This window comes from Pinus tabuliformis, chromosome 8, assembly GCF_031772625.1.
Source record: "Pinus tabuliformis cultivar Carrire ecotype Pingquan chromosome 8, CPIR1, whole genome shotgun sequence".
Lineage (NCBI taxonomy): Eukaryota > Viridiplantae > Streptophyta > Pinopsida > Pinales > Pinaceae > Pinus > Pinus tabuliformis.
This window is the reverse complement of record NC_142294.1, coordinates 1,566,543,328-1,566,557,648: the sequence shown is the minus strand read 5'-3', so window position 1 is coordinate 1,566,557,648 and position 14,321 is coordinate 1,566,543,328. Positions and strand designations below refer to the sequence as shown.

The window sequence follows — 14,321 nt, the reverse complement described above, 5'->3', positions numbered from 1 at the left end:
GTTCTTTTCCTTGTTGCATATTATCCTAAGCATCTTGCATATCATCTAAAATCCTGTTTGTTTAAGGTGGAAGGCTACTAATTGTTTTGGTATGTTTTGATACCTTGCTAAAATTCATTGTTTGCATGAGGGTTTAGACTTCTGTTATAGATTGGTAATTTGATTGAGCTTCTAATACAAGCTGGCGTTAATAGTTATAAGCAAATAATATGATTGGAGTCCTTCAGATTCCTTTTTTATGAGCTTTGAAGTTGTGATATATTCCAGGCCATGGTGGTGCTCAAGCAGCAGATTATGTACAACAGAACCTTTTTCGTAATTTGAAGACCCATCCTAAATTTATCAGTGACACAAAGCTAGCCATAGGTAAAGTGCTTGTTTGGATAAAAGAGATTGTCTGAAACTTTCAAATATTAGCATGCCTGCTTAATTCTGTTATGAATAAATTATTAGTCTGGACTTGTGCAGCTGACGCTTACCAACAAACAGACTCAGAGTTTCTTAAGGTGGAAAATAATGAGCATAGGGATGCTGGGTCAACTGCATTAACTGCTACTATGGTTGGAAACCATTTGTTGGTAGCTAATGTTGGTGATTCTCGAGCTGTTCTTTGCAGGTCTGGAAAAGGTAACTCTGGGTGTTATCCGATTTCTCAGCAGTCCTTGTCATCGCATGGGCAAGGATGAAAAAATGGCTTTATTTTTGTCTTTTACATTCAAATATAAATCTAGATGATATCATTGATAGTGGTTTTTAAGATCAATTGACATATATGCTATCTTGGATGAAATAATTGATGTTTTATATTTCATCTCAACAGATTTGGCATGATTTTAAATTAGGAAGTATGTTATATGTTATGTATTCCGTGGACTTTTTTTCAAACTAAATTCTCTGATTTCAGGGTTCTCTTGTAGCCTTTTGTTTCGATTTTTTTGTTTTATATGCTTTCTATTTCTTTATTCAGATTTTGGCTGAGGATAGTTAGCTTATCTAAAGAGGAAATAATCTTTTGTCATCTTATAATCGCATTTGCACTGATTTAACATTTTAGCAATTCTAATTAACTTGAGCAACTTTAGGCTAATTGGGATATGACTGCAGGACTATAATGTCTCATTGTTTGAGGCCACAGTTATAAACAAAGTTATTGGACAAGACTTGGTGAATCCAAAGAGTGGAAATTTTGAGAAGTTGATTTGGGAAATTGAAAAACAAAATAAACATATAAATTTCTAGGAAAAAAAATGTATCTAAAACATTTAAATTTTCATTAATATCTTCTTTCAAAGTACCTTTTTTGATTAATAACTCACTTCAAAGTATATAGGTCGTATTATATATTACAAAACATTATGGAGTTTAAATAGTTGATAAGATAATTTGTTTGATTATGGAGAAATCGGGTTAGGAAAACAAGTAAAATGAGTGTTTTTGATTGTGTATTTTATAGATAAATGGCTGTGTTACACTCGTAAAATCAATGTCTTCTTTGACTTTTAATAATCACAAGTCAAAAGTATAAGTGTGACTCCAGTTAGAGTAAGACTTTGAGTATTTGACTCGACTCTTTTTTCTCAAGCAGTGGAAAGACTCTACTAACAATGACTATAAATTAACAATTAGAAACTTAAAAGAGGTTTTGCAATGCTTGGAATACTTTCCCTAGTTAAATTTGTCTTCATTTTAGGGCTTACCTAAAATTCCCCTCCTATAAGCTAACGCAAAAATACAAAAACAATACTGATTCTATAAGTTTGTGAGTTAATATGTTAGTGACATGTGATCAATGCTATTTTATGAAGTTGAGGTTAGTGGTTTGGTAGTCCTTATCCATCCTAGGGATCTTATATATAATGCATTTGACGATAAGGGATTTGAAGAGTGTTACATGTTTAATGTTGATAGCTCACCTTTGATTCACATGATATACTTGTTACAACATCATTAATATAGTGATATTTATTCATCTATCCACTTTATGTGTTTTTGTATTATTGGGTGTATGCATCCTTATGTGAAATCACATATGTTCCTATAGGAGACTACGTAGGATGAACACCTCATCTCAAGATGCTCTATCTATTATGAGATTGGGGGAGGTTTTACTACCTTTACTGGGATTCAAGTGGCTTCTTGTCCACATTTTTTGTTGTCTAGATCATAGATGTTTAACTCTTCTTGATGGATATTTTTGGGCATAGATGATAGTTCTTGCATGGACCTACTCATCTAGAGCATTTCAGGATGATCACCTCTTTTTTCCTTGTTGTCCTATCCAGTTGGGATAACAAGTGAAATTAGAGGTCCAAGTCTCTTTGTTATTAGATCAACGAGACCTTGGATTTTCTCCTGATTACCCTTGATGAGTCCACTGACTTCCATGAAGCTTATGAGGAACTCATACTCTAGACCCTAGGATAGACTTCACCAAATTGGCAAACAGATCAACTCTAAGAGGACCCAGGGCTAGACTCCCTCCATTTAGAGTAGTGCTCTCTAGGGTTTGTTGAGCAGCAAGTCATGATATTCTTCCCCATTGACCTTGATTGTTAGGAGTGATGGAACTCCTTGATCTAGAGTTCCCCCAAAGAACTTTGCTTAGGATTACACTATGAGTTCCCCTAGACATGGATCCTCTCCAATCGACATTATTAGTAGTGACTAAGGGGTCTTAGAAAGTATGAGTTGTGAAAAATCTATCACTGCAACAACTAATTTACTTTTCCTACTTATTTCATCACAAGTAATTCGTGAAATTACTTCAACAAACATTAAAATAAACACTGCTGCAGATATCACACCGTAATACAGAAACAAACATATGCACACATTGACACAGTTATTTTGGACTAATGTCCCCGGAAAAACCAAATGTGGGAAAACCGGTGCAGCAAGGGAGGATTTTATTATTCAGCAATTTTCTAGTACAACAGGGTGCCAAACTGGCTTACCCATAGACAGACAAATTTCCAGCACTTCTAAACCCAGCGTAGACCCCATTGACCTATGTGTCAGCCTGAAACCCTTTGCGTTAGCGCAACCTCTTTGGCCTTCTGTGTCACCCCTGCAACCTCTGCGTGGATGACGCAGGCCTTGCTGGCTCTGCACAGTCTCTGCTTCCTTTGTGTGGCTTCCTCTGGCCCTGCATCTGCCTCTTCTGCCTCTGTGCTGATCTCTCGTCTCTCTATATTCCGTACTTGCTGCCTCCTGACTGCTCTCCAGACCACTGGTTCAATTTCTCAGCAAACCCTGCTCCAGAAATTGAACTGACTGGTCTCCCTCAGTGTGTTCTCCAAGTGACCCTATAGCCTCCTCTTATACTTTTCTCGTTGACAAATCAACGGTCGAGATTAAGTCCCTAATCAACGACTAAGATTAGATCTGGCTTGATCCATGTCTTTTGGACCATTCTAACACAGTTTCATATTATTACACATTAATATTTTATTTTCCCTAAGTTTAGACTTAGGGACTCCATTAAAAATATTAATTATTTTAATATCTCCTGAACTGTTTAGAATCTGCCCAAACCTTTTCTGGGTATTGGAGATCTCATGTCCCCAACTTCTCCACCAAATTTCGTGGCTAGAGCACATTTGATGCTACCCCAAATCAACACTCCCTCTTAGTGAGGACTGTGCTCTAGTAATGCTCCTCACTGAGTATCACCCTGATCATCTGGCATCGGTCCCTGTGCTGATGTTAAACCTCCTTGCCCAACATCCTCCGCACTGCTGCATCCTATACTGCTGCCCATGACTCTGCTACTGCCACTACTGCATCTGTACGAAAACTCCCTTTGCATCTGTGCTGTTGTTGGTCCTTTCTCCCAACACTGCATTCGCACTGCAACTCCCTTTGCATTTGTGTTGCTGCTAGTCCTTTCTCCCAACACTGCGTTTGCACTGCAACTCCCTCTTCATTCGTGCTGCTAACACACTACTTCTGAAAGGGGTTCTTTACCATCCCCATCTTTTCCCTGAAGTAGTCAAATTTTGACTTTCCATGGGCCTTGGTGAGGATATCTGCCACTTGTTCTCCTGTAGGAGTGTAGCTCAACTGTACAGCTCCCTGTTGGACATAGTCTCTGACAAAGTGACTCCGGATATCAATATGCTTTGACCTATCATGGAATACTAGATTCTCAGAGAGTTTGATACAACTCTGATTATCACACATGATCTTGGTCATCTCCATATTTCTTCTGAATAGGTTTACCAGCAATTTTCTAAGCCATATGGCCTCACACGAAGCTGTGCTTGCTTCCATATATTCTGCCTCAGACGAGCTCAGAGCCACGAACCTCTGTTTCCTACTGCACTAGGAGGTCATTCTTGATCCAATGTTGAAACAATACCTAGAGGTACTTTTCTGATCCACTGAACTTCCTGCCCAATCTGCATCAATAAATCCACTCAACTTGATATCCTTCCCCTTGGTGTATAAGAGCCCATAATCAATTGTTCCCTGTAAATACTTGAGAACGTGTTTGGCTGCTGTCGAGTGTGCCGTCTTTGGTTCCACCATGAACTGACTGAGGGTGTTGACAACATAGTGAATATCTGGCCCGGTATTGACCAGATACATCAGGGACCTTATGAGCTGTCGGTATAGGGTGGGATTGACATCCTTGTCCTCTGATGCATCAATCTTCTTCCAGTTGGTGATCATTGGCGTAGCCATAGGTCTACAGTCTCCCATCCCAAACCTTTTCAACATTTCTATAGCATACCTCCCTTGCCCAAGGAAGATTTCTCCTTTCTGCTGCCAAACTTCCAACCCTAGGAAGTAGTGCATTCGTCCCAGATCCTTCATATCGAACTTTGTGGCTAGATTCTTCTTGCAATCCTCAATGAGTCTGGATGATCCCGTCAGGAAGAGATCATCCACATATAATACTAAGATAAGTGGCTTGTTCTTTACGACTAGATAGTAGAGATTTGGATCCACGTCACTGTTGACAAACCCCATCTTCTGCAAATAGCCATCTATTCGACCATACCACGCTCTCGGTGCCTGCTTCAGCCCATACAAGGCTTTCTTCAGTCTGCATACATGAGACTTCTTCTCATGAGTTTCAAAGCCCTCTGGTTGTTCAATGTATACCTCTTCTTCTATTACCCCGTTCAGAAATGTCGTCTTGACATCCATCTGATGGATCTCCCATCCCATCTGGGCTGCAAGAGATATCACGGTTCTAATAGATGTATACTTCACGGTTCTAATAGATGTATACTTGGCTACCGGGGCGAAGGTTTCCTCATAGTCAATCCCTTCCTTTTGAGCATACCCCTTAGCCAAAAACCTGGCCTTGTATTTTTCAACACTGCTGTCTGTAGCATATTTGATCTTGTAGATCCATTTTGAACCTACCACAGATCTGTCTTGAGGCCTTGACACCACCTCCCAGACATCGTTCACCATTATGGAGTTATACTCCTCCACCATCGCATCTAGCTAGACCTAATGTTGCGCTGCCTCCTTGAAACTGGCAGGCTCCCCATCCTGAGCTACTAACGCCTGATACCTGTCTGGCTGTATTCACTCCCTCTTACTGTTCCTTGGATCTCCAATGAAGTTCTTTGCATCATGCAAAATTTGACGAAGTTCCCTGCTGGTTCTTCCTCTTCCAGCAGGTGCTTCTATTCGCTCCTCCTCCTCATCCTGAGAATCTTCCTAACCTGAAGAAGAATTCTTCACTTTCATTGGTTGAATAGGCATCACCAACAGATCCTCTTTACACTGCTCCTCGAAAGACATTTCGCGAGATTTTCTTAAAGCTCTGTCCTCCATGAACTTTACATCTCGTCGTACTACTACCTTCCTGCTCCCTGGAAGATAGATTTTGTATGCCTTAGCGTTCTCGGTATATACAACCAGATACCCCTTTTCTGCAGTCTGATCCAGCTTCTTCCTCTTTTCTTTGGGTATGCGGCAATATGCTAAACTCCTAAATATCCTGAAATGACTGACTTCAGGCGTCTTCCTAGTGAAGACTTTCTCTGGAGTAATCTTGCCCAATGCCCGATGAGGAGTCATATTCTGAACGTGGACAGTTGTGTTGCATGCTTTCGCCCATAGGAATTTTGGCATATCCTGATCATACAACATGGCCCTAGTTGCTTCTACAATAGTCTTGTTTTTCCTTTCTGCCACCCCATTTTGCTCCGGATTGTAGGGAGCTGTCCACTCTCTTCTGATGCCCTCCTTAGCGCAATAATCAATGAAGCCTTTATCAACATACTCTCCACCATTATTTGAGTGCAAGAATTTTATTTTCTTACCAGTCAGATTCTCCACTAGAGCCTTGAACTCCTTGAATCAACATAAAATCTCCTCCTTGGTTTTCAGAAAATAAATCCAAGTTTTCCTCGAGTGGTCATCAATGAAGGTAAGGAAATATTCAGCACTACTGAGAGCTTTGATGGACATAGGTCCGCAGATATCTGAGTGTATCAATCCTAGTACACACTTGGCCCTGAGTTTTCTCCTAGGAAATTCCGCCTTGGCATACTTTCCTAGAGCGCATCCCCTGCATACATCATCTCGTTCCGTACTCATATCCGGAACTCCTGTTACATTGCTCCTGAGAATTCTCAGAGCTCCATGGTACAAGTGACCCATCCTTCTCTGCCATAATTCGTTCAAGTCCTTGTCCCCATGACTGCCTATTAGTGCCATCGAAGATTCTAGTTGTAATCTATACAAACGATTACTTTTGATCCCAATCTGCACTTTCTTTTTCCAGCTTGGGTGTTTGACGTATACCTTTTCCTTGATGAAGTAGATGTCATAGCCCTTGCCTTGTAGTTGTGACACGGAAAGTAAGTTCATCGCCAATCCTAACACATGAAGCACATTTGTGGCACGAAACCGCTCTCCCGATTCTGTCTGAAAAGCTATGGTACCCTTTCCTACTGGAGTACACTTTGCCCTGTTCCCCATGGTGATCTGAAAGTTCATCTTCTCTTCTCGATATTCTGAGAAACACTCCCTGATTCTCGTCATATGCCATAAGGCTCCACTATCTATATACCATACTTCTGATGATGCAACACTAGTCATGCATGCCACTTCTTCTTTCAACCTGGAAGCCAACATAGAGAAATCAAAATCTCTCTCTCTTGTGCAATCTTCTGAAAATCTGCGTGAGTCCCCTGAGGTGGATGCCTTTGCATCGTGGTCTCGACCCATAACTGATTTTCCCTTTCTGTCTCTGATTACTTGCTCTGATACCATGTGAAAAATCTATCACTGCAACAACTGATTTACTTTTCCTACTTATTTCATCAAAAGTTATTCATGAAATTACTTCAACAAACATTAAAATAAATATTGCTGTAGATATCACACTATAATACAAAAACAAACATATGCACACATTTACACAGTTATTTTGGACTAATGTCCCCAGAAAAACCCAATGTGGGAAAACCGGTGCAGCAAGGGAGGATTTTATTATTCAGCAATTTTCTAGTACAACAGGGTGCCAAACTGGCTTACCCACAGATAGACAAATTTCCAACACTTTTTCTGAACCCAGCATAGGCCCCACTGACCTCTGCGTCAGCCTAAAACCCTCTACGTCATCCTATTGAGGCTCTGCGCAGCCTCTCTAGCCTACTGCGTCACTCCCGCAGCCTCTGCGTGGATGACGCAGCCTTGCTGGCTCTGCGCAATCTCTGCTGCCTCTACGTGGCTTCCTCTGGCCTTGTGTCTGCCTCTTCTGCCTCTGCACTGATCTCCTGTCTCTTTGTTCTGTAGTTGCTGCCTCCTGACTGCTCTCCAGACCACTGGTTCAATTTCTCAGCAAACCCCGCTCCAGAAATCGAACTGACTGGTCTCCCTCATTGTGTTCTCCAAGTGACCCTATAGCCTCCTCTTATACTTTTCTCGTTGACAAATCAACAGCCGAGATTAAGTCCCTAATCAACGGCTAAGATTAGATCTGGCTTGATCCATGTCTTTTGGACCATTCTAACATAGTGTCATATTAATACACATTAATATTTTATTTTCCCTAAGTTTAGACTTAGGGACTCCATTAAAAATATTAATTATTTTAATATCTCCTGAATTGTTTAGAATCTGCCCAAACCATTTCTGGGTATTGGAGATTTCATGTGCCCCAACTTCTCCACCAAATTTCGTGGATAGAGCACATCCGATGCTACCCCAAATCAACATGAGTTAAGGTGGGGTAGGAGTGATTGTCTGAGGGGTTTTGGAAGAAGGGAAAGAGAAAGACATTGAGGCAGCTACCTCTTGGAAGGAGGCTTGGCTTGGGTTAGTGATTAAATAGTGGCCATTGGTTTGGGTTGAAGTGTTGAATTTGTAACTATGGTTGGTCTTCATAATCTATAATTGGTCACTTGATGTACTCGTATTTATCATTGTAAAGAATATTTATAAATACTAGAGTCAAAAGAAAATTTATTTTGATTCAAAGTCCCATTGCGACTTTTTAAAGATGAAAATTTGAATTTTTGAAATGTAAATTTTGGCTCCAAAAGTCACAAGTCGACTTCCCTCCAAGTCAAGTCCTATCCAAGAGACACTTCCATTCATCCAAGACAGACTACTATATAAAGGCAACTCGACCTCCTCCACTTTGGCATTCACATTTTCTAAGACAAGACAATTTCTAGGTGAATCACAAGAAGGACAAATAGGATGAATTGAAGACGAATTCTCTCTCTCTCTCTTTTCTCTCTTGCAACTTGCACATGTGGATTGGCTATTCTTTCCATGGTTCACATTTTTTTGGGGACATTGTTGCAGGGCAGAAATTTCTGGGGAAACTAGTAATTGCAAGAGGGTCGAAATTCTGGGTCAGACAGAAAGAACAAATATTTGGATCAAATTGGGTGACTTGACTTGGAGGAGAAGACCAGGTTTGACCATAGGTCTAGGTGTGTCTCTCATTGAACAAGAAGAATTTCTCTATTGAAAAAGGTTGTTGGGTTTTTCCCAAGGTAAATCTTGTCTTCTTTTGTGTGTTGTGATCTCTATTGTTCTACTATTCTTTAAGGTTGAATTTTTGAAGTATAATTGTTGAATGATATATTGGAATAAGTTAAAAGAAGGTCTACGTTAAAAGTAATTAGCAAAATTTTAGAAATATTGTGTCAACCCTAATTGCACTAAGAAAATCAACATGGTATTAGAGCTTTTGGTGAAGGAAGGAAGAAACATTGAGATCACCCTTGCAAAAACCCTAGAGAGCATTTTATTCAAGTCCTTGTAGATTGGTTTCTGTGGCCTCCTCTATGAAATTTGAAAATAAGCTAGAGGGAGCATCAAACTTCAAAGCTTGGGAAGTTAGAATAAATCTTATTCTTGCCTGGAACAAAGTTTTGGATATTGTGACAGGAAAAACTACTGACCCAGCTAATACAACAAGAAAAGAGAAGTTCAAAGAGGATGACATCATTGCCATGAGTCTTATAGTAGTCCCCATTAGAAGTCATTTGATTCCATACATTGCAAAGCATGAGACTTCAAAGAAAAATGTACGATGCCCTAACAAATCTACGCACTATAAAGAATGTTGGCCAATCCATGAGTTTGAAGATTGAACTTCGAAATAGAAAGATGACTAATGAAGACATTGTGCCTTCATACTTTGTGAGGATTTCCCAAACTAGTGATCAAATTCAAGCAATTGGAGAATCCATTCCAGATCAAGAACTTGTGACCACAACACTCAATGGTCTTCCCATATCATGGGATGCATTTTCAACAAGCATAAGGAGTTGGAAAGAAACTCCTTCATTTGAACAACTATGGGCATCTTGTGCTCAATAAACAACAAGGTTGTTGTTAAGAGATCTCAAGCCTTTGCAAATCGTTTCAAGAACAAGGGAAAGAAGTTTGGTCCTCAACACAAGAAGTCAGGAAAGGGATCCTCTTCTAAGAAGAAGGATTTATCCAAGATACAATGTTATGGATGTAAGGAATATGGACATTTCAAGAACGATTGTCCTAATATGGTTAATAAGAAGAGAAAGGGGAAACAACATGCTTCCGCAATAGATGTTGAAGATGAGAAACCAAAGAAGACCAAAGGTGAAAAGGATGTCTTTTTTTTCTCTGCTCTAACGGGTTCCATTGCAAATGATGATGACATGTGGCTGGTAGTTAGTGGAGCATCAAGGCACATGGTTGGAGAGCGTGGAAGTCTTTCTATCATGATGGAAAAGAGGTTGTCCCAAAGAGTTGAGCTTGGAGACAATAATAGCTATGCAGTCAAAGGAATTGGAAAGACATCCATAGAGCCGGAATCTGGTAACAACATGCATCTCAACAATGTTCTTTATGTACCAGGTTTGAAAAGGAATCTTGTTTCTGTTTCTTGGTTGGTAGATAAAGGAGATAGAGTTGCTTTTGTGGGTGGAAAAGTACTTGTTTGGTTCAAGGGCTCTAGTATAGATGATGCTAGGTGTTAGTTTTTGTAGCATCGGATGGTGTTCTAGTCTCAACAGTTGTCAAAGAGGCTAAAAAACACTAAGACTCCAGATTCCAGAAAAGGTTTCAGGAAAATCCATCTAGAAATCCCTTAATTAATTTAATTAATGAGTAATTAAATTTTTCCTAAGTCTAACTTAGGGAAAAGGATTAATTAACAACAATTAATTGAGGAAGGTGATATTTCTTTAGAAACTCACACAGATCGACTGGAAATGATCTTAGACATTGATTACGTTTTAATCTTGGTCGTTGGAGTCCCAACTGTAGATTATAAGAAGAGGTCGATGGGTAGATGGATGAAAACACTTTAGATCGATTTCCTTTGGTATTTAGATTTTTCTAGAGAGAAACAACATTTTGCTAGAAGAGTTTGAGCTAGAGAGGGGACACAGAGATAGAGAGGGGCAGAGACAGTGAGTTCAGAGGAAGTTTTCCAGTTCCAGAGAGTCAAAAAGTGGAGGCCGAAAATTTTCTCTAGGAGGCTACGCAGAGGTAGTGCAGAGCCTTAGGTGAGCATTTTGATTTGGCTAAAGAGGAAGACGTTTTCAGTTCCAAAGTTTGGGAAGATTTTCTTGAGGGTTGGAGAAGCATTTTCCCAATTAGCAACAGGCAAGACGACTAGATTGGCAGTTGTTTAAGGTAGTGCGTGTGGCAGGCAGTGTTAGGGTGACATAGAGCTTGCGCAGACCACTTGGATGACTAGCTTTTCATAGGTCAGATAGTGTCAGGATTGCTCTGAGAGAGGGTAAAATCCCCAGTAAATTTTTGCCAGTATTTCTGTTGAATAGATTCACCAGTTTGGCGACATTTATTGCACTTAGAATTTTCTCACTGCTACTTGAATTTTCTCCAAGTTGTAGGGCACTTTCCAAGCAAGTGGGTCCTTCATGGGGTTCCCAATGAAGGTTGTCCATTGAACTATTAATTTAACTCCAACATCTAAAGGAAAAACACTAAGCTAGCAACCATATGAGGTTAGGCAATCCATCAAGGACTATCTTTCATGTGCCAATCCATCTTGGGCCATCTGGATGTTGAACATACACCATGTACCCCAAATCTCATGAAGCACCGCAAACATGATGTAAACACTTTCAAAGTAAGCCCAAAAGTTAACTAATAATGCCTGGCTATAATACAAATCCTAATCCATCATCTAGGAAGAGTGAGAAAATTAAATGAAAACAAATTGCACTAATTTTTAATTAAGTAGAGTCCATATATTATAATATATATATATATATATATATATATATATATATATTTTCCATGGAAATCTTCATGCAAAACCCTTGAGTACTTCCCCATGATCCATCCCTGCAAGTACTTCTCCATAATCCATGGATGGTAAACAGGTCAAAGTGTTAGCTTTGATTATGGAACCTCATCCCGAGGGGATGAAGAGAGTCGATTTCGTGGCGTCCCAAGTTTGGTAAAAGAGATCTCACATCTCACTCATGACCACTTGAAGAAACCGTCGAGGCTATATATATGAACCGACACTTTATTTAAAAATATAAATATATAAAATACCATTTGGTTGGATGGGCAATTGTATTGTTTTCAATACTTTCTTTTGAGTTGATATTTGATTACCCTGTGTAGAAAATCCACGAAATTTTGCAACTGCTTCAATTAACAATTTTGAAAACTGGTTTCTATTCATATAGGCACAAAATTTCTCTACTTATTTGCAACGAAATAGAACAGAAATAAAACATAGTCACACGATAGCAAAACACAATATTTTTCTAGGGAACCCAACTAGGAAAACCCTTTGCTTGATTGAGAATTTTATTGATAGAAATTTTGAGCAATAGATCTCTTACAATACAGTCCTGTTTCAATAGAAAACACTCTTGTCTTCCCTTCTTGTTCTAAGCTTGAAACCCTTTCAAGAATTCTGATCCAACTCCCTTCTTTCCTTGCCTAGCTAAGCTTCGAATTCCTTGCTTTGGTTGAGGAATTAGCTCCTATTCCTAGCGCATGCCACAAGGAAAAAGATTCCTTCTATCAAAACTCGCACAAGCCTCTCCTTGGCTCGTCTTTCTCTCACAAGCTCCACACACAAACTTGTGCTCTCTATTGCTTTATCTCACCAACTCGTGCTCACAAAACAATGATGTACAATGGTGCCTTCGTCCTCCTTGTAAGAAATTTGCATAGGCTAAATTTGAGAAGTTGTATTTTAGGAAGCCAACTTGTGATTGATGAGTTAACTTAGTCCAATTAACTCTTGTAACTCGTCTCATCTCAATTTAGAACTAAGACTCAATCACTCGTCCTTTTCCCAAATCTAACTCTCACTAGAAGACAACAATTGAGCCTTCCACTTCTGCGCATTAGACAAACTGCTTCATGAATTGTCCTAACTCATAGGAATCCATCTTGATTTTTAGGAACTCGTGCATGCTTCTTGGTCTCTTTGACTAAGGCACAAGTCAAAGAAGGACCTATCTCGCTAATATCTTCAACACTCCCTCTTAGCGAGGAAGGTGCTTCTATAAGAACCTCATCCGCATGTATCTGTCTCCAATACTACCACTTTCTCTGCTGCTGCAGCTGCTCCCTCTAAACTAGAAGACTTCCCTGCTTTCTTCTGCGAAACCTGATTTGAAGAGTTGTTCTTTCCCACCATGCTCTGCGAGTCCATCACTTTAGTCATACTTGTTCTTTCTTGTGTACCTTTGTGGCTACTTTCTCTGGCTGAAAGTGATACTGGAAGATTCAACTCTCTTCTGATCTTCCTTAACGAAATCCTTTGGCCACTTGGCTCGAACTCTCCCTATACTAGAAGTCTTTGATTGAGTGACTGCCTCCACTCGCACTGGGCTATGCTTCTCATCATCCTGCTGGTCAGCCCAACTGCCAACTAGCTTAGACTCAAAATAAGATACTGGTTGAGGCTCTATCTTGAGAACTCTAGCTTGTTCTTGCTCATCCACCACTTCTCTACTCTGAGCTCTCGTTGCCTTGCTGCTCAAGGCTGCATCTGCCTCTACCTTCAACTTGTAGAGATTCTCCACCCTCACACATATTTGCTTCTTACATCCAAAAGCTAAGTGTTGGAGGTATGTCTTACCTCTGCTGAAGATGATATCATATCCCTTATCCTCAAAGATAGCTTTCGAAACAATATTCTGCCTCAATCCTGGAACATAGAGAACATCTCTGAGATGAAGAGGATTACCTGATCCCCCTGAAAACTGACAGTACCAACTACTCCCTCTGTATATTTACCATCATCTCCCATCTCATTCTGAAACTGCATGTCCTTCTCCTTCTGGTGGTTGAAACTCTTCTTGTTCTTGTCAGTTTTTGTAGCATCGGATGTCTTCTAGCCACGAAATTTGGTAGAGGCTAGAATACATGAGATCTCCAAAACCTAGAAATCGTTTATGGCAATTCCACCTAGAGATGGCTTAATTAGATTATTAGCTGATTTTTAAATTTTTCCTAAGTCTAAACTTAGGGAATATGGCTAATTAATCAGAGTTAATTAAGTCAATGTGAGAATTCTCTAGAAACTCACACGGATCAATCCAGAAATGATCTGAGCCATCGATTAAGATTTAATCTTGGCTGTTGGAGTCCCAACAGGAAGATACAAGAAGGGATGGATGTGGTGATGGAGAATGCACCGGAGTCACTTAGAGAATTCGATTTTCCAGAGTAGCAGCAGTTAGTTGCCAGAGAGTTCGAGCTTCAGTGAGGAAGCAGAGACAGTGAGGGGCAGGGACAGTGAGACTAGAGGAAGATTTCCAAATCCAGTTAGTGCATTTGCAGAGAGGCATAAGAGGCACAGTGAGGGTGATGCAGGAAAATTCGTAGAGGGTTTCAGAGGCCAG

At 40.0% G+C, this 14,321-nt stretch overlaps 1 protein-coding gene across 2 annotated transcripts in view; it reads left to right on the top strand.

Moving 5' to 3' along the window:
* Positions 1 to 14,321, top strand: part of LOC149242001 (putative protein phosphatase 2C 59) — a 36,200-nt gene that overhangs the window by 11,669 nt on the left and 10,210 nt on the right. For both annotated transcript variants that reach the window (XM_089374110.1, XM_089374111.1), the window contains exons 4-5: positions 268 to 366; positions 469 to 627. In XM_089374110.1, coding sequence (XP_089230236.1) covers positions 268 to 366; positions 469 to 627 — 258 coding nt within the window. The remainder of the gene's footprint in view (positions 1 to 267; positions 367 to 468; positions 628 to 14,321) is intronic.